Raw genomic sequence first — 25,240 nt, 5'->3', positions numbered from 1 at the left:
AACTCATTTCTGGCCTGCTGGTCATTTCCATCACTCCCAGCTGGACCAGCTCCAGATGTCCACAGAAACTGAGGAGCAAGGACCAGACCCAGGCAGAGCCCTCCAGCTGCTGCCTGACCAGGGAAGATCAGAAGGATTCCTTTGGACATGCTGCTGCCTTTCTACATCCCATCCTTTCTAAACAGCCTGGCATTGTTGATCCCAAATACACTCATGCTTCAAAGTAATCCCCAAATCCTTCCTGGAGCTGCACCTGAGCAGCATTTTCCTGTGCTGTCATTAAGCACTAGATTATTTTTCTTTAACCCTTTCAGAGAACTCTTTTAATTCATGAACTTGTGATCGTGGGGCTCTAAGCCCGACTTACCAAAGTCTCAAGAGATCCTGTCAAGAATCAGATTTTTGGTAAAAATGTTATCAATGCACCCATGGCAGAGACTCTTTGGCTCTACTGGACAAATTTTGCCGTGAAATCTTCAATAAATACCCATTGAATAAAGCTCTGAATCTGTTCTACAGTTCTTATTCCTGGATCATATTCCAAAAGTGGTTACAGGGTTGTCAGAGAAAACAGTGCCAAGTTTATTTTTTAATTCAATGTACAGGATTTAATTCCCTTTCTATCTATAACACTGTCATGCCAGGGAATTAGATTGGATCTACAAAGCTTCACACTGGTGAACTGTGACTCTTCTCTTTAGCATCTTTTCAGTGCTGAAAAGAAAGGGGTTTTTTTACTTTTTGTTCCTGTATCTGGGACTTGAGGTCCAAATAGAGAATCACAGAATCTCCCTGGTTGGAAAAGAGCTCAAAGTCCAACCAAAATCCACCAACCATAACTTAATCTGCCCATTCAGTGCTTAAATCATATCCCTAAGCACCACATCTATATTTATTTAAAACACTTCCAAGGATGGTGACTCCACCACCTCCCTGGGCAGCCTGGTCCAGTGTCCAACCACCTAGAATTTAATACTTAGCCTAGAATTCTCTTTTTTTCCCTTTTTTGTTGCCTCTTACTGGGTCTCTGGCACATTGGCCACCATTAGGGTCTCATTATTGTTACCTCAGATCCCCTCCCTATCTGGAATATCACACACACTTTACAACAAAGTTTGTGAGGCCTTTTAAAACAGTTTTCCTTTTTATGCACTTTCTAACCAATTTCTTCCCTTTTAGAGACAGAGGTACTTACCCCTCTGTCACAGGCATTAGCTGTGACACTCCCCTGCTTGCAGCCTGCTTGGTGGTATGTAAAAAGAAAAAAAAAAACACAACAAAACAAAGCTAATTCTTTACCAACTCTCCTGCTGTACTGAATATTCAAGCAAACGTTACTGAATCTTTTCTTATCCCTTCTTTTTACTGTGGCTCCACTCTGAACAAGGGTATCATAGAACCCTAGAATGGTTTGGGTTGGAAAGGACCTTAAAAGATCAAGATACAACTCCCCTGCATGGGCAGGGACACCTCCCACCAGCCCAGGCTGCTCCAAGCCCCATCCAACCTGCCCTTCAACACTGCCAGGGATGGGGCAGCCACAGCTTCTCTGGACAGCCTGGGCCAGGGTCTCACCACCCATTTCTCATCACCATTTCTCTAAGTGCAATTCAAATTCACCTGCCTCTGAACTGTGTATAAGGGGGGGGGGGAAGTTTCTCGTGAGGGAGGTGAAGCACTGGAACATGTACCCAGAGTGGTTGCTCAGAGTCCTATCCAAGCTGAACTGGAATGTTTCCAGAGATGGGGCATCTACCACCTCTCTGGGCAACCTGGGCCAGTTTCTCACCACCTTCAGTGTCAAAAATTCCTTCCTTAAATCCAGTCTGAATCTCTCCTCTTTTACTTTAAAACCATTACCAGCTCTCTCCTTATATTTATTGGAGATTTCCCCTTTAAATCTGTCTGTGGCAGTTGTCCAATACTCCTTGAATACTATATGGATGATCTTTGACGTAAAGGGGATAAACCCCCAAGCCAAGAATTAGGCTTCACTAGTTTCTCCATGGGTTAATCCTCTACATAAAGAAAAAAAAAACAACACACTCTTCTTCTTTTCCACTGAGGGCAGCACAAACAAGTCACTTTTTAAAAGAACTGCTCCTCAAAAACTCTTCTATTGCTTATAAGTTCTCACCCTGCCTCCCACATGTCTCTCTCTTTGCATTTCTTCTTTTCCATCACTTATTTTCTGTCCCAACTTCACATGTTTAGGTATCACATCCTTTTGGAAAACATGTCTTCTTGAAGCTCAGGGCTTTTTTGGAACACTCAGCGTTTCTCCCTGAGCTACATCAGGTTCCTGAAGGTTCAGACCAGAAGCATTTTCATGGTAGGCTTTTTATTACTGTGCATCAGTATTTTGGAAGCTCTTGCCTCGTTACCCACCAAGGTTGTATAGCAAGGGTAAAAAGTACTGCACTGGATCCATGAGGATTTAATCCTGATGCAAGGACTCTCTGGTTTGTGAACAATTTCTTTGCCGAGTGGTGAAGATCTTAATGTGCAAATATCTTGGATCACAGAGCCAACCAAAGAGCTCAGTGAAGTTTAATTCCTGTCAGAAAGTTACCTAAAAGTAATGTCTATTTTTAAGTGCTTAAGTAGTACCACTGATGTCAAGGGGATTAGACAGATGCTCTAAACTAGGCAGACACATAAATTTCTTCCCTGGTAGTGGCTGCAGTTAAGGAAGAGGTGTCAGCATTGAAAAAATTGTCTCATTTCCTCATCCCCAGTTTTCTCCAGACTTTGCTCAGTGACTCAGCTCATCCCAGTGCCTACAGATCACTGCACTGGATCCTCAGCAAAGCTCCTAGAGGCAGAAACAGCTTTTTCTTCCTGTTAATACACTGCCCTGTGATCAATGACAATGAATGTTTTACTCAAAAATAAAGCTCTCATCACTACATTGTTATCAGGTGAGTCGAGCTCTGCTGCCCAGGAATTACCTAACCAAGTGCCTGTCTAATTTATTACTTACCTTGAAGATGCTGGAGAAGCTGCTTCTGATGTCCCACGTCTTATTTCTTCCAACACCTCTATCATCAATCTGAGTACATTCCAGCTATGATCAATCCCTGTCTCAAAGGCTGAGTCTCAAAGAGGTGTGCTGCTCTCAGCTCTAAATTAAGGAAAGTGCTTACAAACCTACCAGGGGATAGGTAAAGGAAGATTTAGATCACAGGGTGACAACTAGGTTGTTGTTTTTTTAAAAAGCTATATTCTAGCTTCATTAAAAATACCTTTATTATTATTATTATTACTTCAAATGATAAATAATTGGGAATGGCTTGGGCTTTTTTCCTATTAATCTCTGGAAGGCACACAAAGGTCCTTCAGGAGAGAAGGAAGGAGCAAGCACCAAGTTTTTATTCAAGTCTGCTCTTTTGAAAGGGACTTACAATTACAGCAACCTCCTTTACAAGATAAACAGTGGCAATAATTCCTATTTCAATCACAGGCAGACTAGAACAACATATTGGTATTGAAATAGTAATGGCATTGACATTGCACATCTTACAAAGAATGAAGATAACCTTTGATCTTCTTGCCTTAGATGCTAGAACTCATGGAGGGAGCATTCATTCTTCTCCCTGGGAAGCATGGATGGGTGTCTTGGGATTTACAGACTCCTGCAGTCACTTCTAAAATACCAGGGGGTGACTTTGTGCCCTTGGATCTGCACACCAGGGTAAGCTTGGCTCTTTACCTGAAGTGCTTCCTTCAATTTCAAGGCAAAATTATTGCAAGTTCTCTCACGATAGGCATGTATGCAATTATTTGTGCAACTGTTGGTGGTGGCACACAACTTGAGTGTCATTATATCCCAACAAGATGCAAATCAACTTTAAAAAAACAAAAGTGTGGTCTGCTCAAAGGATTTCTAATCCTAGTAAGGCAATTTCTTTCCATATCACAGCAGAATTTAGTCTTTCAATTCCACTCAGCTGGAACCCAGGTCAAGCACTGACAAGGTGATAAAGCATCCAGGAAAGCCTCCCTTTCTACACTTACACACCTACAGACCAGCTTTTGTACAGAAATGCTGCCACCACCTGCCTTCAAAATCTAACTTGAATAGTTGGACTGAATTTGGAAGTGGCTCTGATTAAAATGGTGAAATGACTCTGATTAAAATGGAATATAACTTCACTTACTGATAAATTCTGCCTGTGCTGAACACAGGGAAAACAGAAGCTGTTGCTACCACACTCAGAGATTTATAGTGGTCTCAGTTGAACTCCACTGACTGAGTCCTGGTTGGACTGCAACAGCTGCACAAATAGTAAAAGAAATAAATACCAAGAGCTGTCCAAGCACCACGCTGGATGAACACAGGTACAAGATCTGCAAGAAGAGTGGAGTAACTTCACAGATTTATGGGGCCTGAGTAAACGCACAGATAGATTCTGGCCACATCTCCATCCCCACATGCTTTGGGAGCCAGCATATCAAAATGCACCATCCATTTCAGTGCCTTGATAAAACCCCCTGGCACTAGCAAGACAGATTTTGTTTCCCCCATTAAGACAGATGAAGTCATGGGTGTTATTTATGAAGCTGCTTGTTCTTCTGGACAATGAGTTTTGATGGAAGTGCCCTAGAGGTTTTGTCATGCCAGTAATCCAAAGGAATAACATTAAATCAGCTTTTGCATGATCATCTCCAAGCCAACAAATTATATATTTGCTGAAAGTGGACTTGTGGGTCACAGAGATAGTAAAGCAGTACCCCACCAACTCAGCTCCTCTAAAATAGTTTATGCCAACTGCTCACTCATTTTTGTTTAGAGTTCTGACACATCTTCAGTCTTATTTCTCACTTGGGGTGGTTACAGTCCATCCTGTACTAGGTGCAATCCATGAGCCTCTAGTGTCACACTGATAAAACTATAGTAACTTAAAATGAAGCAGATCTTGATTTCTTCCCTAATCACATCAAGAACCAACAAGTCAGCCACAACCCCATGAAAAGCAGGAGGAAACCTCTCATTCAATAAGGCTGTAGCACAGTGAGATGGGAGAGGGAGCAGAAATGGGTCTCTGAGAATTCACAAGCTACCGATTTATGGAAGAGGTTTAGCTAACCAACAATACATGCAGGATCACCAACGTGAGATTCAAAATTCAATTTTCCCTATAGTATCATAGACTGGTTTGTGTTGGAAGGGGCCTTAAAGATCATCCAGTCCCAAACCCCCTGCATGGGCAGGGACACCTCCCACCAGACCAGGTTGCTCCAAGCCCCATCCAACCTGCCCTTCAACACTGCCAGGGATGGGGCAGCCACAGCTTCCCTGGGCAACCTGGGCCAGGGTCTCCCCACCCTCACAGCAAAGAAGACACTATCTTCTAGCTATTGATACGAATATTAACCAAGCAACTTCAAGGAGCTCTGAATCTCATCTACATCTCTACAAACAACAGTTTATCAACAAAGTTAGAGCTTATGCCTTGATAAATTCTTTCACGTGGCTGGTGTTGTGTGTGGGATGTGCCCAGGCTGCTCAGCACACACCACCAGCCAGCTGTGAAGGACCAGGCAGCAGGAAACCTGACCCTGAAGACAATCACACAGGTGAGATGCAGGAAACAGCAAGGGAGGAAAATCACTTCTGCTTCCAGCAATCCAAAGCTGGAGCGTGCAAAATTGACACCAAGGTGGGCGTGGGGTGTTCTTGTGGATTGTCAGTCACTTGGCAGCCAGGCGCTCACGCTTGTTCTGACACACACACACACACACACTTTTGCCCTCAACAAACCACACACACGTTTCATAGAATCATAGAATCATAGAATCATAGAATCCTAGAGGTTGGAAGGGACCTCGAAAGATCATCTAGTCCAACCCCCCCGCCAGAGCAGGGTCACCTAGAGCACATCACACAGGAAGGCGTCCAGGCGGGTTTTGAATGTCTCCAGAGAAGGAGACTCCACAACCTCTCTGGGCAGCCTGTTCCAGTGCTCTGTCACTCTTACAGTAAAAAAATTTTTCCTGATATTCATCTTAAACCTCCTATGCTCCAACTTGTATCCATTACCCCTTGTCCTATCACTGGTCTTCACTGAAAAAAGCTTAACTCCATCGTCTTGACACTTACCCTTTACATATTTGTAAACATTGATGAGGTCCCCCCTCAGTCTCCTTTTCTCCAAACTAAAGAGACCCAGCTCCCTCAGCCTTTTCTCATAAGGGAGATGTTCCACTCCCTAGCATTCAAGCAGATTTTTCTCACCACTGATCTTTAAATTAAAACCCGCATATCCTGCTACTTGGCATCCACCTCCCTATTAGTAGAAACTAAGCCAGGTCTTGATTTGTATGCAGATCTGTGACAAGGAAACAAACACAGCTATGAAATGTTGTGCTGCTATTCTGAAAACGTTCTTAAAACCATCCAAAGCAAAACAATAAACCCATGGCAGCCAGTGAAGATGTTATGAGCAAAGAATCCAACAACCTCACATTCAGTTTGCAGTTGATGAGGGATCTCCAGCTTTTTTTCCCCCTGCAATGTTAATGCTTTGCTGTGACAGACAATTTTCAGTCACCATCACAGACTAGGAAGGTGACAAACACAGGGAGTGGGGAGAGAAACTGCATTTGAGTTGTGTCTTACATTGCCTTCAGTAATGACTTACCCAAGGCACAAGGATCTGGGAATTCTGTACCACAGGCAATTGCAGCAACTACTTGGCAGGCAGGCAGAGTCTGAAATTACTGAAATTTTCTATATGAAAGTGTTTTGTAGCAAAATTAAAAAGGCAGACAATGGTTTTGGTACAAGAAGGAGAATGGCAACTGCTGGTAAATTAGTACTCCTTATACTGCCAGTCTATGAGAGATCCATTCCCAGGACAACATGTTAGTGAGGAAACTAAGCTGACAGAAACACTGTCAAATTTCTAGTTGATCTTCACTTCTCTTTCAGCAGCCAGACTGAAATCTTTCTACTTAATCTCTTTCTCCACTTTGGATTTCCATCTTCTCCATTTCCCTCATCGATTCTACATACACAAAATAAATATTTCAGTTTTACACTTATTTATAATCCATTTGCAACACCAGTTTTTGCACTATTTGTTCTTCAAATAGTGCAAAAAAAATGCTGCTTCTTTTAGAGCATTTAACAATCCAAGAGCATTTAACAGGAGTCACTGCTTACTGAGGCTGTGCAGCTTTTGCAGCCCTGCACTCTTGAACTCTATCCATACACAGTGTAATTTCTCAACTAGAAAGCAAAGGTCTCCTCAAGTTCAATGAGTTAGCCCTGTGAAAACAGTGTTTTCAGCTTCATGTGGGACTATGATTCCAATCAGACCACTACAAACCAACTGCACAGCTTCACAAAAGTCAGCCCATCGAGTATTTAAAAAAATTGCAATTAATCCTATTTTAAAATCAACATAAACCATCAAATCTTATCAGACTAATCCAGGGGGAACAGGCTATGAGGAAAACATTTTGCTGCAACTGTTTTTTTCCAAAGTATGTCCAGAGCCAAGATGCCAGCATAGTTATACTAAAATAGTTGCAACTATTCCATTACAGGTGTTTTGGAACAAGTATCAAAGCAACAGAGCTGTATTTAAATAAAAGCAGAGATGCCCCTCAGTGGAGGGATGTTTTTCTAATGATCTTTTACATAACAGTGCTTTGGAAATCCTCTTTTTTTATAAAGTGGAGAAGAAGAGGAGGTTCCTTACAGTGCCCCTAAAATTAACTTACATGGGTCCAAAACAGCAATGACACCAGAAAACTGCTACGAGTAGATGAAGATATCTTGAGTTCAGAAAGAAAAAAATCTGCTCTACTTCCATTACCCTAGTCAGGCATTTTTAGATGAAGGCTTCACATGTGGTTCTTAAGTTGGCCTATGACACACCAGGGCTGCAATGGCACCAAGGGTGTTTGGTAACCAAAATTCCTGTGGCTTGCCAAAAGGGATCATTTCTAAACCAAAGAGCAGGTACACCTGGATCCCACAGAGGGATGGATGCTCCTGGGAGCCACTGCAACCACCTCCTTGAACCTCTCCTGACACTTCACTCTCAGTTCTCTGTGGTATTAACATACACGCCCTGTGGTGCCACACAAAAACCTGAGTAGGTTCTTCCTTGGTCACTTGCATCATACTGGACATGCAAAAAGTTGGGGATTTGGGATGGGAGTGAAGGGAAAAGGGAACCAAAACTGTCTGTGGGGAGATGATCTGGGAGGATCACTTCTATCAGAAGTGAGCTACTGACAAAGAGCTCAAGTAATTTCACAGAGATATTTGACATGTACAGGTGAGTGAAACCTGAAACTCCCTCCCTGCAAATGACATGTTTAAATTACACAAAGCACCATGAAAATGCATCAAATCTTCCACCGAGGAAAAACAATTCTATAAATTATTTTTTCTGCACACCATCAGAAAAGAAAATGGTTAGAAACCTTAAACTCTAAACTGAGGAACATATTTTTTTTTTTCCCTGTGAGGTTTGAAATGTCACATTTGACTCCACAAGACAAACAAGCTGGGCTCCTGGGTTAGCTGTGCAACACTTGACTGGCCACCAGGAACACAGTCACAAACTATGCAGGGCAGGATTAATCCCATGGACAATACAAGCAACAACAGAGACAGGCAGCACATGCTCCATCTGTTACAGGTGGAAAAAATGCTGTCCTTTATGTTGAACTACTGGATGCAATTCTACATTGTCAGAAGCTCTCTCTGTGTGACTTTGCATCCAGATCAAAAGACACTCCTCCGATCCCAGCACAACCAAAACTGCCCATTGCTCATCCACAGGGTTTGCTGAAGTAATAAAACCAGTCACACAAAACGTGAAGAATTTTGATTTTTGTAACTGATTTAAAGCAGAACACACAACGTGTTTCTCAAGGCAGAATCACCCAGACCAAATTCAGCTCACACGAAGAACCGCAGCTGGTAAACAGTGAGAGTCGAACTAAACAAGAAGCTGTCATTATTTATTAGGGACATACATCCAACACAACTGATCAGTTAAATAAAAGAAATCAAAATACATACATAAAAATACTGGAAAATTACACTGGCCATGATTTATTACAGAATTTCTGAGACGTTAATTCAGTAAGACAAACCTCAGAATCCCTTCTGACCGTGGCACCTTGTGCTCAGCAGAACCAGGTGTCAGGGCGCACACGCTCTGCCTGAAGCTCTTGACACAAGGGAAGATAATCCAGCCCCAGCTACGAGGCATCCTGGTGCTCCACAGGGAATGACAACAGAAAAACCAGGAAGAGCAGATGAAGTTAAGGTGTACCAACACTCAGCACTATCCGAGCACATCCCAAAGAGATCTGGGAGGTGTAAATTTAAAGAGTTGTTACACAAGAGGTAGAAGTTTTTTGCAGCGTTCATTCAAACATCCACAGTTGTTTTACAGAAATACTTCATGAAGCCTAAACTGATGGATGATTAAAATCTTGACAAATCAATTGACTTTCTTTTTTTTTTTTAAGCTAAATTATACTTTCACATAGTTCTGTAGGGCCTACTCACAAAATCCTCCTTCAGTAATACTTCACTAGCAGTGTAAAATTTGCTATTTAAGTAAATGAGTTTGACCAACAAACATGTAAAAGACACCAAATAGTATATTAAAATATAGACACTCTTCATCTTTGTATATATCTGTCATAAAAATAAAAGGAACCTTATTATTATATATTGGAAATAGCCTAATTCTGTGAAAAAACTATGCTAATTAAGTTATTACTGTGCATTAACAAGTTTTAAACTGGTTGTATTTTATACAGTAAAAATAATGTAAAGCAACCTTTGTCTGGCAATGAGTTGAAGTTGATTCTGATTTATGCTTTCTACCAAGCTTTTTACACACTCTAGGCAAATATTTTCCTTTTTAAAGCTCATCTGGCAAACAAGCAAAGAGGATGTATAGCCCCAGTTCCTCAATTTGTTTTCAAGTTGCTCCTAACCTGATACATTTTCAATCTCCAAGAGCACAGACTACATACATTAAATGTATTTTTTTTTTTTTTTTTGCACCTTTAATTAGAGTATTGCTAATGAAGGAAAACAAGGACCTTCCATTTTATGTAACTGATAAAATTGTTTGGCAAAGTTATTGTTTAAAACAAACAACAAAAAATTGGAAAGCAGGGTCTAACAAAAAATAAGATACATCTGATTTTTTATATAATGTTCCACAAACCAAAAAAGTGCTGGTGATAAACATGGATAAACTGCACAGGAAATAAATCAAGGATTTAATACAGTTAAGGCTACATTTCCATCAAAGCAGGTCAGGATAAAACAAGGTGCAAAATTCTCAGAAACCCACAAATTCACTTCAGCCAGTTTCTGCAGCAGAAACATTCCTCAGCTTTAAAAGAAAGCAAAGTCATCTCCCTAATTCCAAGTTGTCCGTGTAGTGAGAATCCTTATAGAAAAGGTTTCTTATAGAAAAGGCTGGGAACACATCCATCCTTCTGGAGTTTCTTGATTACCAAACTTTTAAGGTGAACTACTCTATTTACAAAGAGCCTACCTAACCTGGGAGATCATGCCAGGAAAGCAACAAAGCCAGAGAAAGACAAAAATCTGACAAAGATTCTGGCTTCAGCAGGACCACACCTATCCCCTCAGTAGCCTAATGGCAAATGCACCTATTTAAAAATCATAACAGAAATCAATATATCCAAGAGTCAATTGCTCTCATATATTGTGATGTGCAGCATTCCCTGTTCTTGTTCAATACAACATACAATCTTGAAGAGCTATATTAGGAAACTCAAGTTTTTCCACTTTCATGACTCTATTAATAAAGAAGAACAACTATAGGAGACTGTGACCACAGAAGCAGAATAGGAAAACTAAATTTTAAATTAAGATCACGTACACTGTCCAAGCAATACAGGTACAAAGAACAAAAAATCCCCAAACCCTACTGCTTCGGGTTGCTCCAACATGCAGCACTTTTACATCACCTCTCCCAAGTGGAGAACTGGAAGGAGGGGTGGGTGGAAACCAGCTTTCAGAGCAGGTAACAATGTAACTTGTTAAAAAAATAATATTTATAGGCTTAAGGTCTGTTTGTTGCATAATCTTCTCTGCATTTAAACAAACAAACCAACTTCCTACAGCATTAGAGCTAAGACCTAATATAAACTGTCTATCTGAGAACACCATCTGAGCAAAGCTGAACACTGACACTTGAGGAAGAGCAGATTTACAAAACAAACAGTTGAATGGAAGTTTCATGCTCAGCACTCCTTGCCATTTGTCCTTTTCTAAGTCTAGAAAAACTGAGCCTAAATCCTCCTTCGTTCTTCTCCCTTATGGACAGCAGTGGAGAGGTGGGGTGGTGATCTAGACCCAAGAGGGAAGCCCACCCCTGTTGGTTTGAAGCATCTGTGCCCAAGCCCTGTTCTAGCCCCTCAAGCTGGTGCACAGCTGGATTCCACAGGATTAAGACACCTAAGGGTGGAAGGATGGCTACCACAGTGGGACAAGAGCAAGCCAACTCTGCCACAGATCTCAGCAGCTGGACCCTGACAGCACCTGTGAGGAGCAAGTGGGATAAAGGGAAGCACAGTTTAAGGAGAAAAACACTCCTGGCCCCCCAGACTCACATGCCTCTGACCACAGGAAACACAAAGGGGAATGATCCTGTCCACTGGAAGCAGGGTTTCCTCTGGCTCAGTGTTTCCTTCCTTCTTGTAGCTCCCTTTTCCTTCTTTATTTCCCCAAACAGAATGGGAGAAAACCTGGGTAGCAAATCAAACATGATCCCAAGAAGCTGTGCTCATGGTCACTTCTGGAAAATCACACAGGAAAACTAGGAAGCTTTCCACGGAACTTTGGAGTTCTGTGGAAGAGATTTTCTCCAAAATCTCAAGTACCTCAGCAAAGCCTCCCACTCACCTTCATCTTCTACTATTTCTTTACTTTACCAAAGAGAAAAGGTACCAGGAACAATAATAAGAGACTTGTTTTGAAGAGGAGAACATCTCTTTACAAGCTGTAAGGCAAATCATTTCCAAACTATATGTATCCAGGTACAGACAAAAAGACTAGCAGTGACAGTAAATATCATGAGCAAAGAATATTCAGTCTGGAAAGATCAAAAATAACACATCTAGTTTGGAAACTAACAGTTTTACACACACTCCTGAAAAGGCCACAGCAAGACAAGCCTCAGAAGACCTAGACAACCTCCCTGCAGGCTGTTCTAATAAAAATAATGACAAACTAATATAAATTTCTTAGTTTCAGTTTATATAGATACCATCAGACTAACTGGAATTGCAAGAGGGCTCCTGTGGGGAGAGAGAGAAGAACAGCAGAGATGCCAAACCCATAACTAGAAAAAAAACTCTTATGCTGATGTTGGCCTCTCTCATGGGAATCAAAAAGGCTGAATCACCAGAATCCTCCAGTTATTGATACAGAACACAGAAATAATTGTGTATCTTAAATTTGTGTTGTACTGGACAACCACTTTGGGATTTTAAAGCACTGAAGATTCACTACCAACTATCAAAACATACAGCTGATAACAATCTTGACTTGAAAAGGGCCTCTAAGTGTCCCATTTTCTTAAACTGGAGCCACCTAGTGTCACTGCTACCATGCCTAGCTACAACTCTGCTGTCTTCTTCACCTCATTCAAAAAATGTAAACTGCCTAAATCAAAACTGAAAAAAAAAAAAAAAGAGAAACAACTGCATATCAACAAACCTGAGGTGGGGGAAGAAGGAGGGAATAAACTAAATCTCATCTGATTACTCCACAAATCAGGGAGGGCTGAGGATTTTAAAAATCAAACCCAGCTCCAAATCAAAACCACCTCTCTGGCTTTAAGCGTGACCTAATACCTTAACTCTGCCTCCACTGAAGTCAACAGTATATTAATATAATTAATCCCTCAACCCAGAAGCATTCGACTGATACTTACTCATCCCAAAAATTCAGTGCAGTACTTACAGAATGTGTACATTGCTGCCGAATTAAATACTAGGCAGATTAAAAAAAAAAACAACAAAAGAAAAAACTATGACTGTAGCAGAGCTGCTGGAACTCCTGGTGGTTGTTTTACAAAATACAGTGCTTTACCCCTGCAGTATAAAAGGGTTTGTAAGAAAGCAACTGAACTGAAGGATTCTGAAAGGACTTCTTACAGTGCTGTCCATATCAAATGATTTGAAGAAATGGGCACAAAATCATGTTGGTATGAAGACCCAGAGTTTTCTATGAAGAAAACAAGAGCAAGGCAGAATGAAATCCGAGCGCCTGCTGGTTGCACTTGTAGGGCATGAGAAGGAACATCTGACACCGACACGTTTGGCCTGTGGGGACTCTCCACAACTACGGTGCTTCACGCTTGTTAAAGAGCCCATCACGGGGCAATCCGATCCAGGGACAACATTAACAGCCTGTACTAATTGTCGGCTGCAGCCAAACGCAGCCACCCTGGAACCCTTTTCAAATGCAGGTTTAAACAGCAATTGCAAACAGAAGTGAGCACACAGCTATTTGCCATTTTTGAAAATTGAGACTGTTAAAGGCACATTAACTAGATTATGAACCAATTAAGACCACATTCCTTCACAATAATAATTAACACACGAGCAATACACTAAGGACCTACTAGCCCTGTACATTCACCACTGCAAAACAATCCTGCAGGACTACAATTGTTCTGTAAACGAAAAAAAGCTGATCAAGACTTTCAAATTCTGATTTCCTGTCAACACAGGCATCATCATTAAAAAGCAAAATCATTCATTAACTGAAATACTGTAGACTCCACTTTTTAAACCATGGAGGATAGTTAATTAGTTTCACAAATGCAAATGCAACCTTCTTAAATTAGCTTGTGCAAACCAATTGCACTTGCACACAAAGAAAACACTCACACTAAAATTACTCTCCCCACCACCTGTTATTTAGGCTAAGGCTGAAAATATTAAGTTGAATTAACTTTTTTTTTTACTTTTTATTTTTTTTTAGGGAAAATAACCTCATCATCTTGCTATACTAATATTCTGATTTCTATTTTTAAACTTTATTCAGTGGCTTATAATGAGGCTTCTGTAACTTGTTCCTACAAAGTCACAGAGCTACTGCCCCATCACAGCTAATGATGGTGCTATGGAGACAACATCTGCTCTAGAAACACCCACAGATCCAACAACTACAGAACCATTTTGCAAGTAACATATATATGGAAACAATCACATATTTACCCACAAAATGTCGAATTCAACATCGAACACTATGGAACATAATCCTCTTCATTATTGTCTTTCAAACTTTGTTTATATCCCCAACTTAATTCACCCTTAAAATAAGAGCTGCTCTCCAAAGCCATTAATTAACATGCTGATACCTACGAACCTTAGTTGGTTATTAGTACATGTTAAGAGACTGTGTAACAGTAAGACAGCTGGTAAAGCATTAAAATATTTATAAGTGTCCTAAGAACAAAACTTGAATGACTCATTCTTTTCTAATTCTCACCCTGGACACTCACACCAATGCATAAGACTTCTGATTGTCTAAGCCACAGTATGGAGACTAATTAACAGCAATGAAATATATTAAATCTCCCATGCGAAAAAAATAACCAGTTAAACAGCTTTGGTAACCTAGTATACAGTTAGCTTTGTGTAAATATTTTGCAAACATCCTTTCCCCAAAAAAAATCCCTATATACCATGTGTATATTTATATAATATACATATTTCCTGAGTAAATCGTTACATCTGATTATTTGGAAGATTTGGCAAAATATCCAACTTTCTATTACTAAAATAGAATTTTAAATAAACATTCAATAAACACATTGAAATAAATATGGAATGTTTCTGAAAACTCTAGTACCGTGAGCTTACATCAATAACAAACAATATTTTGTAATGAAGTGCACACTAACTTATATAGTTACTGTTTTTTAACCCACTGAGGAATCAATAAATATAATTTCTAATCCTGAGTGACAATTTGATACCATCTGCTAATGTGGATTTCAACGCAGTACTGGCTGCAAATCTACATTGTTTTAAATGCAAACTTTTCCACGGATTATGCTACAGAAAAGCTCAGTTTGCAGTGGTTTAGCAGCACAACCTCTGAAGCATCTCACACAATCGACTTTTAAACACTGATTATTCTTGCCAAACTGATAACCTGAACGACCTGATTCCCTGTCACAAAGGAGTGTGGATTGCTCTGACTTAGTGATGACTTTTGGCACTTAAAAGAACTATACCATGGTGCAAAATAAGCCCTGAACGATTATGAAGTACCTTTCAAATGGATTTTTGTTTAACTATGCTAAATTGTATCACTAACAAAACAAAAAAAGAGAGAATTAAGTTCTACCACACTCTGGTTTCTCAGGTCATGGCTTGACTGAGAGCTGATCCACAGCTTTGGATAAGCACACAAGGAAATGCTCAGTTATTGTTTAGTTCCCCTTCATCATGAAATTCTGACGTGGCAGATGTTACAATACCAGCAATATTAAAATTGCATGAACACAATGTGTCTCTCAACAGTAATAGAACTGCAGCCCTGATCATTTATATTAACCCTTTAGCTCTTTGATAACCTACCAAAACCCCCTTCTGTGGCACTTTGCAGGACACTTGGCCCTTCCCTCCTCATCCTCAGCCTCCTGCCTCCTTTTTGCTACTATTATCACTTGCTATGATTCCAGAAGCCTCCCAGGTTCCTCTGAGTTTTCTTTTTTGCTTCCTTTGTTTTCACGTTCCACGTTGTTTTTTTCTTGTGTGCTTGTGTTTGGAGGACAAAGCTCTTGCAATGCCCTTTCAACAGCTTCTTGTTTTGCTGGGCAGCTGGAAGAGGTTCTTGGCAGAGTCATCTGCAGCGCGCACCACAAAGCCGTCCGAGCCTTGCGTGTGGAAGCAGCCAGCTCTCTGATGGCAGCTGCCAGAGCCACAACATCTGCAACAGGAAAAACATGACACAGGTTAATCTGGCACGGTAGCAAAGACTGAAGAATCCTGTGGATTTGTTCAATCCATCCCCAGGACACGAAGTGTGCTCAGGAAACAGCTCAGGTTGTAGCCTGGTGGAACTCGCTCAGGGAGCGCTCTTCTCTTGCAAACGACAGCTACAACATCTCTCACTCACAGCAACCACAATCATGTCCAAAATTCAGTGGCACAACTATCATGTGACATGATAATTAAGGCCATTTAATCAATGTTAGCAGAAGGGGGTAGCTACAATGATGCTCAACAAGTATAATTAGTCAAATGACCTACTCAATTTCAGCCAGATGAGCCTCATATATATATATGCAATAACTTCTCCTCCTTTGTCTTCCTTGCAGTGGCCCTGACACCAACCCAGCCCCACGGTGAGAAAAGGCTCCATCACCACCAGCAGAACTCAAAGAAACATGACTTTCACAGCAGAAAATGGACTAAAGACCCTCAATAGCAGCACAGCTCTGTCAGAAACACAACTATTCTGCACATGAATAATAAAATACTAACTGCAATTTTGTAACTGCAAGTATGATCCACAGATGGTTCCAACAATGCCCCTGTATACTTTTGCTATAAAACACTATCAAAACCACCATTTTGTAGGACGACTTTTTTGGGGGTTGGGTTTTTTTTTCCTGTTGTTTTGTTTGTTTGGGGGTTTTCTTAAGATTATGACTACTTGCTTCCTGGCTTAGGCTTCAGGCTAATGACACATTCCACAACTTCAGGAATGATTTTAGAAATTGGTTTGCTGATAGGACTATTACTTTTGAAGTCATGACATCATTAAGAAGGTGCTCAACACCAAACTTGTGAAAGCAGGACATTTGGACTCTCTTGACAGTTGATCTTTCCCTTTTTATGAAGAAGAACTATCCCGTAAACACTGTGGAAAGCCGAAGGGACCACAGTTGGGGCTGTTTAGCCTGGAGAAGAAAAGGCTCCAGGGAGACCTTAGAGCACCTTCCAGTGCCTGAAGGGGCTCCAGGAAAGCTGAGGAGGGGCTTTTCACCAATAGGACAAGGGGTAATGGTTTTAAACTGGAAGAGGGGAGATTTAGGTCAGACATCAGGAAGAAATTCTTCACCATGAGGGTAGGAAGGTGCTGGAATAGGTTGCCCAGGAGGTTGTGGAAGCCCCATCCCCTGAGGTGTTCAAGGCCAGGTTGGATGAGGCTTGTGCAGCCTGGTCTGGTGGGAGGAAGACTTAGATGTATAAACTCTTTTTGCTGTAATAATTGCCGCATATTTCAAATCTGCATTTTGAAAGTATTTTCACAATCAAAACTTTGAAAGAAACCTTTCAAAACTAGAGGATTGGAAAGCAGTTACCTTTCTCATTATTAAAACGTGGTGCTCCTTGCCTCTGTGGATTAGCAGCATTAACCATCTCCTCCTTACGCCTCGCCTGCGTCACACGAACGGCTTCCACGTGGCGCTCCAACGCAGCGGGGATGCTCCTGTGTACAGGTGCACCACAAAGCCTTTCCATTCTTCCTATCAGCGTGAGCACCTGCCAGACACATTGCAAAGGTCAGAACTGTTAAGTCTCCATAGAACCAATAACATTTAAAATAAAACGCAGAAGTTACGGCTCAGGGAAGCTTACCCTGGCTTGCTCTCGGAACTGGTCGACGATCAAGCGATCAACTCGTGACGGGTTCGCAGGGAGCCGGGACACAGGAGGGTTATTTGAGCTAGTGATGCGCTTTCCTGGGAAGCTTCTTGCCAGGTCAGCCTCAGTCTGGAGGGGAAATAAACAGCCAACAATAGTGTTGGATATTAGTACAACATTACAATCCGTATTCCTTCAGCTATTTAGAGCTTTCAGATACACTAGAAGTGCACTTCCGGTCTTTACTCCTGACTGCGTTGACCGAAAAATGTTCCCAAATATCTGTCTGGATGTACAACCTGCTGGAAGAATAACAATAGTTCTCTAATCCAGCTGTACCTCAGCCTACAATGCTCAGTGTCATTTGTAGAACCAAAGCTATACAAGCTGATTTCACCCAATCCTGGACACAGGCAAAGACATTCTTCTGCAGTATCCCAGGAATTTAAACTGCACGTCTCTCGCTGCATCATTTAAATGTCACATATTATGGTTATTAAGAATAGCTACAGGTGATCACACCAGTATAAGCTGCATCTGAAGTGCATCAGGATTTAGTCAGATTTTAGGCAAGCTGGTATCAACCCTGAAAAAGTCATTGACAGAGCTGCCAAAGTCCTCACTGGGAGAGGAACTGGTCAAACCACCACGCGATGCAGGCAGTGACTAAACATCACCAAACTTATCTTTTATTAGGGACTTCTTACATCTGGAATTAAAGACAGAACTAGCAGCTCATTCCCTCTCTCATTCCTTCTTCAGTGTACAACAGACTTAAAGAAAGACTAGGCACCACATTGCAGCTCAGGGTGAAGTTCAGTCCACAGTCACACTATACACATTTGTACTGAAAATGTGTTGGGAGCTCCTTCATTTTGCTTTACTGACACATCCATATTATTTAGTCTCTGCCCTCATCTAACATGAACTACAAGAGCTGACTGACTCTACTTGCATTTATCTCAGAAGCCTGAAAGACACTCAGAAAGTAATAGATGGAAAAAGGGTCATGAATTCATGTAACACCAGGTATTTAAAAATTACAACTATCAAGCAATTTGCAGAACTAATCCATATGCACGTTTAATGCAGCAGGGAATTCCAAACAGACAATTCATACAAACTTTTAAAATGAGAGATCCAGGGAAAAGGTGAGATTTACAAAAGGAAACATGTAATCTCACTGTCACTGAGAGCTCCAAAGCATCTGCAATGGGCAGGTTTCTGAGAGCTGAATGGGTTGACTGATCAGACAAGTTAGAATTAAATGCAAGTGTCTCTGGGGGGAGTTTCTGTCTAAACTCTTAAGGATTTCACATAGGGTGAGAATATCAGAATAAAGTCCATTCCTACACAGACCCCTACAGGTGAGCTACACATACACTGGGCAGCTGTACAACACTGAACACCCTGGCACTGTCCTGGCATAGCTGAACTTATGAGGGCTGTAAAAACAGTTTCTCAGAGTTCTAACCCCTGCCAACTAGAACTCTCCCAAACTGTACCTAAAAAACTGCGGGTTTTATTTAATTAATGCAGTCCAGACACATTCCCATCAGGCAGCTGGGATGCAGTCATCCAGGACCATGGATTATCACACAGAATCACAGAATGTTAGGGGTTGGAGAGACCTCTGGAGATCACCGAGTCCAGAGCAGGACCACCACAGAATCTAGGGCAGGTCACACAGAAACACATCCAGACTGGTATTGAAAGTCTCCAGAGAAGGAGACTCCACAATCTCTTAACAAACTAGTTTCCAAGACCTGGCATGGAGTTCAGAGATTTGACATCTCTTAGGAAGTATTTCCTGCTCTTTTTGAGCGTGGAGCTTTCCAAAGAGTAACATATTTATCAGTAGTGAGATCCCTCCTAGACAACAACTCCAAGTAAGAGAGGCTGAGGTAGGAAAGTGTAACAAGAAGTGTATAAATGGAACCTTCCTTTGGGAGAAGTCACATCCAGTCAAAACATTGGACCTTTTCTCTCCAGCTGTGTACAGGGTGCCCAGGATTCTTTTCTTGCTTTTTTTTTTACTAAACAAAAGATTTAGTAAAGCAAAACCAAAACAAAGCATAAAAAAAAACAACAACCAACAAACCACAACAGTAAAAAAAAAAGAAGAGTGGAAAAGTGGAAGACACCACTACATCACTGACAGTAAAAATACCAAACCAAACAAACAACAAAAACCCACAGAAGTTTCTCTCCTTAAATGACTGCAAGGAAAAGGAGAGTCTGGGTTAATTTTGAGTTAAATTTTGAATTCAAGTTTTAGCTGGAAGGGAGGAGTATGGGACAAGAAAAGAAATCCATCTAACTCAACTGTGCAATATGAACATGTAGAGCATTGAGGTGCATAAAACACCAGTACTTTAAAAACCACCTGTGGTGAGAGCCCTGCTGTACCATCATATATGGCTGGTAAATCTAAAATTGTAACAAAGGCTTGCTGGACTAATAGTAACTAGTTAATAGTCTTTTACTGACCACATAAAAAATCCAAACTAAGTATAATTCAGTACTTTGGGCAGTGACATGGTTACCATGTTCACTGCAGCAAATATTGTAGGTTAACAGAGAGAAATGTTGTGTTAGCAGTCTGGCCTAAGGGGAAGGAGTCTCAGGAACTGAAGCTCAAAGTCACACACCATTTCAAACCAGTCACACACACACAAAAAGCAAACAGCATTTTATTCAATGCAGGTGTTGCAGTTGGTGCTCTAGGTATTTAAAACTAACAAAGGCACAACAGAACTTTCACCTTCCCAGGAGTGACAGCCCAGAGTATCTACTGTCTACAAATTGTTTCATGTGATCACCAGCTTTGTTAGAAAGTTCCTACCAGGTGTGTTTTACCTTCTTTCTCTCTTTCTCCAAAGCTCTCCACTGCTCATAACACTCCTCCAGTCGGATATGGAGCTCGTTAGCAGGCCCACTGCGACTTCTTGGAGGTCTGAACTTGTTAAATGGGGCTGGAAAAGCCAAGTATGGTGCAGCTACTTCCCCACAAAACAGATCACTGATGACAGGATTCAAGTGGTTAAAATCGTCGTAATGCAAAAGATCAACAAGTTCTGAGAACGGAAATGGTGATGGAGGAAAACTGAAATGATTTCCTGATGAAAACAGATGGTGATTAAATGGGGGAAAGCTGGGATTTTGCTTAAAATCAGACATTAGTGGGAAAGAAGGAAGAAAAGAAGGATTGATGAAATCTGACAAGCTACTGCCATTTTGTTCCTGTTTTTTTCGGAACCCATTGAACTGCTGACGGTTTGGGGTTGGACACCCAAACGGAGGAATCCAAGTCCTTCTGCCTCTTTTATCATCTTTATTATGTTCTTGGGTCTGCTTTTTTGGAAATCTGTGGTATTTTTCAAGGTCTTCACTTGCAGCATTCTGCTGTGCTAACCAGTCAGATGAACAATTCCTGGGGAATCTGTGGTACTGCCCCTCCACGTTAGTCGAAGAATCGCGCTGCGATCGTCCCACGGGTTTCACCTGCTTCTGATGCTCTGAGAGGAAGTTAGAAAGTCCCAAATTATTAGAAATACCATTTGATGTTTGTAACCTTCCATCTTTCCTTGAAGGGAGGGCAGGGGAGATCTGTGAGTAGTAAGACTGTGTTCTAGACTGATGGGTGGGAGAACCCCTGGACACCGTTGAAACCCCCGCAGATGACTGCGGACTTGTCACCACTTGCTTTCCCAATGTGGCATCTGCTGCAGCTGAAGGACTTGCAGCTTTCCCATCCAGCCACGTGTGTCCACAGTACAAGGAATAATTCCCATTTTGCATAATTTTTTTGACAGATAAACCATATTCAGAAGCTTGATTGGAGCATTCTTGAGGACCAATGTGGATCTTATACTCATTATTATTAAAATCATCTCCCAAGGTCAAGCTATGATGACCATTTTGCATCTGAGTTTTTGCATCCTCTTGTTTTCTGTTTGTCCTTCCAGAAAAATTATTTTCTGTAGGGATTTGATTAAAAAAATATAGTGATGAATGAGCAGGTGACTGCAATTTAGGAGCAGCTGTGAAGTTTTCATATCTCTTCGAAAATAACTGGCTGTCCTGGGACACTTTATCCCAAGAGTCACCAAGAGTCTGATGGGAAAGATCAGGGGAATACTTAGTTTGTTCTTGAGCATTATTTTTCATAACTTTGCCTCTAGCTCTGTCAGCTTTCCAACACTCTTTCTGAATGCCAGTGCCTTCTTTCATTCTGTTCTGGGAAGAAAAAGTGCTAAAATTGGGATTGATTTTTTCGTAGTCTCCATTTAACCTCACGTGGTCATAACTGCCCAAATGCTCATCACCATCTACATTTTGAAATGAAAACATTTCTTGGAGAATTGTGTTATTATTTTGCAAAGAGGAATTCTCAAGGTAACTGTTCTTCAGAATATTATCAGGTTGAGTGTAAGGGCCAGATGGAGAAAGCCAAGACTCTAGGAAGTGAAGATCTTCCAAACCTCTGTGTAACATCTCCACATCATGAGACTTTTGCAAGTGTTCCTCATAGCCCATCTGTGTGCCCATCAGGTTTGGAAAATCCTTACTTTGAATAGAATGCTTAGGTGAGAGCCCTGAGAATTCACCATTGCTTCCAAGGTCAGGTGCCCACATTGGTGGAAAGAGTCTTGAAAGAGAATTCCTGTAACAAAGTTAAACAAACTTCCTTTACCACTTCCTTTAAAACACTTCTGATGTTAAAAGAGTTGACATCTCAAGATCCCTTTCAAAGCAAACTATTCTATGATTGTACCCACACACATTTACCCTGTTACTGAACATGCACACCCCTCCAGAAGATCAGAGGAGGGGAAAACAATATTCCTGCTGCAGTTGAGTAAAGGCTGTGTGGAATCTGACTACCAGTGCTGACCTCTATTGTTTTTAGTATGTATACTCAGAAATGCTGACTTGATTTGGATGGAATATTTTAGATTTGACTTTATTCAGTCAGCTCCCTTCCGGATAAAATCAAGTTTGGTGGTTTTTTTTCTCCCAAAAAAGCTCTAGGCTGATGGAAGACTTTCAAAAATTTGCATTTTTAACAGATTGTTGCTTCTTTTTTTTTTTTTTTACTGGCAATTGAAGAAAAACATTTGTACATTTCAAGGGGATTTATGAGGCCTTACTCAACTCATCTCTGAAATAATTCAAAATGTCTATCATATGTGTGTGACAAGGGGACATAAGGGTTGGAACTAGATGATTTTTAAGGTCCTTTCAACTCAAACCATTCTATGATTCTATGATCTAAGATCTTTCAGAACAAACTTACCAATCTGTAACTGCTTCTGGCTTGCTTGGCTCCTCCAAAATGCTTGACACTAGACCAAACATATCAGGGCCATTGCCAGAATAAGGAAGATTTATTGGAGCCCTGAAAAAAAATAATAAGAAAGCCTAAATAAAGGTATTGTTCTCCTAAATAGAACAGACAAAATCAAAAGTAAACTATTAAGCCTTTCTTTTAGCAGCATCTGCTAAACATTCTGAATTTAATGTATTCTCAGCATCCATATATAGAAATCTCTTCCTGCAGTCATGAATTCTATATCTTAAATTCTATCCTAAGCTCTTGCTTCACCAGAGACTTCTCAAGCTGTTATGTGAAGAGACACAAGCAGCAAAAGATTTTTCTTCCTTTTCAATCAACATAACTATTTTAAAGCTATTTCTTCATCTCTTGCCTGTTCTCCTTTAGAGGGTAAATATGATCAATCTTCTCAAAATCTTGAGGATTCTAATTTATCTGCTTCCATTACTCAAGAACTACCTATTTTCATCTCAGAAAAATTAAGTTAGACTTAAATGAACCACTTTTAATCACCTTTTAGAAAGGAGATGGTCACATTATTAAACATTCCTGTTAAATACCAAAGGTGTTCCACCATCACTACTCTTACAGAAGCCCAACTTTTATATTTTACTTTAGGTGCAAAAGGAGATCTTCACAGAGCTGTCTGTAATGCCACCTAACCCTTACTCAGAAACTAATTAAAATGTAACAATTAAGATCTCCTTCCCTCTACCATGTGATGTTTTGCTTCAATAAATTTCACTCATCATCCTGTTCTCAGCTGATGTGTTTCTGTGTCCCTGAAGATCTCTCAGAAATCCTTGGAGTCAGCTTATCCAAACAACTACATCATCTGCTAATGCTGCTCGTGCTGATTCTGCAGATTAACAAAACTATAAAATGTGGGCTAAATTATTAAGGCTGTCATCTTGGCAAGCTCTTGCCACAGCAAAAATCAGCCACTTCTGCCTTACTAGCTTTTACAACCTCACCACACTTTGACTTCTAACTACCTCTATTCTTTACTTCATGACCATGTATTTGGTCCATGTGGTTTTGTTTAGGATATATGTAAGTGCAAAGATTCTTGAAAATGTCTTATGAATGTAGGGCTGTAACTGATACTTGATAACCAGGTCTCTTCTGTGTCTGTCAGATGGCAATTTATTATTTTTTTCTAAAAAGAAGCCTATTTACTCAAATTTCTGGAGATCATAGATCAAAGCTTGCACCTAGATAATGATTTCCAGCAAGGGATAGACAATTTACTGTGTGGCATGGAAATTAAAAATAGAACTGCTGGCCATTTTAGGAGAGCAGACAGGGCAGCAGGAAACTGGGTGGACTGGAAAAGAAAAAAAATCCTAGGAAAGAACAAGCACAGCACAGCAGCAAACCTAAAATTGCCCAAATAAATGGTAAAGGTTAGACAGAAGTAAGATAAGGCTTTCAGCTGCTCCTTCTGGTACATACACCAGAAACACTACAAGGCAATTCAAGGCAGGAGAATCTGAATCCTTGACAGTTTCTTAGTGCAGTCACTTATTCAAAGCCAGTGCCATTCCCTGTTCCTCACAATCCTTGTGTCATTCATGATTTTACAGAAATCATTCCTCTGCAGAACAGACTTACTGAAACCAAAGAGCAGTTTTATTGACTCTCCAGTGACATGGAAGCTTTCAAACCCCTGCCCAGCCTTGTTGCCCTCCTCTGTACCTTTAATCATTCTCCTGCATTATTAAGACTGGAGGACCAGAAGTGCTTGCAATAGTCAAGACTTGGGCACAGCAGATTTCTCCAGAGGAATAAAAACGCTCCATGACTCAAGTAATTGAACCCTTAGCATCCCAAACTGCTAACATTATTTTTTAAAGATAAATATCAAACTTGAGTGCATTATTTTAATGGGACAGAAGGACAGCAGGCTGGCATATCTTCAGGAGTAGCTGAATGTGTATTTATGCTTTCAGTGGCAGAGGTAACACTTACACTCAAGCTATGTCTAACGCTCTGCATTGTTCATGTTCCAGGAAACACATTATGAAGCAGGATCAGTATGAGCTACACATGGGTACAGAGGGATGGGAGCCACAGGAGAGTGGGTTTTTTTCTTCCTTAAGGAGTTTTCAATTACATATGGCAGTTTTGCATTTCATTCCCTAAACAAAGTATTCTCTCCAAGTTTTAAAGGGTTCTCACATGCAAACACACACATCTCAACACACACAACCTCTACCTTTTTTCACAACCTCTACAATAACTATGATACAGCAAAGAAAATGT

The 25,240-nt window shown here is 40.8% G+C and overlaps 1 protein-coding gene across 2 annotated transcripts in view; it reads right to left on the bottom strand.

The window, feature by feature from the left end:
• Positions 1–8,964: 8,964 nt before the first annotated feature.
• LOC127381684 (meiosis-specific coiled-coil domain-containing protein MEIOC-like) overlaps positions 8,965–25,240 on the bottom strand; it is a 30,464-nt gene continuing 14,188 nt past the window's right edge. For both annotated transcript variants that reach the window (XM_051612332.1, XM_051612333.1), the window contains exons 4-8: positions 22,937–23,038; positions 20,497–22,303; positions 17,632–17,766; positions 17,355–17,535; positions 8,965–15,973 (exon numbers count right to left, since the gene is read on the bottom strand). In XM_051612332.1, the coding sequence (XP_051468292.1) occupies positions 15,714–15,973; positions 17,355–17,535; positions 17,632–17,766; positions 20,497–22,303; positions 22,937–23,038 (2,485 nt within the window). In that variant the 3' untranslated portion in view covers positions 8,965–15,713. The remainder of the gene's footprint in view (positions 15,974–17,354; positions 17,536–17,631; positions 17,767–20,496; positions 22,304–22,936; positions 23,039–25,240) is intronic.

Source organism: Apus apus, chromosome 2, assembly GCF_020740795.1.
Source record: "Apus apus isolate bApuApu2 chromosome 2, bApuApu2.pri.cur, whole genome shotgun sequence".
Lineage (NCBI taxonomy): Eukaryota > Metazoa > Chordata > Aves > Apodiformes > Apodidae > Apus > Apus apus.
This window is presented reverse-complemented; position numbering and strand designations above follow the sequence as displayed.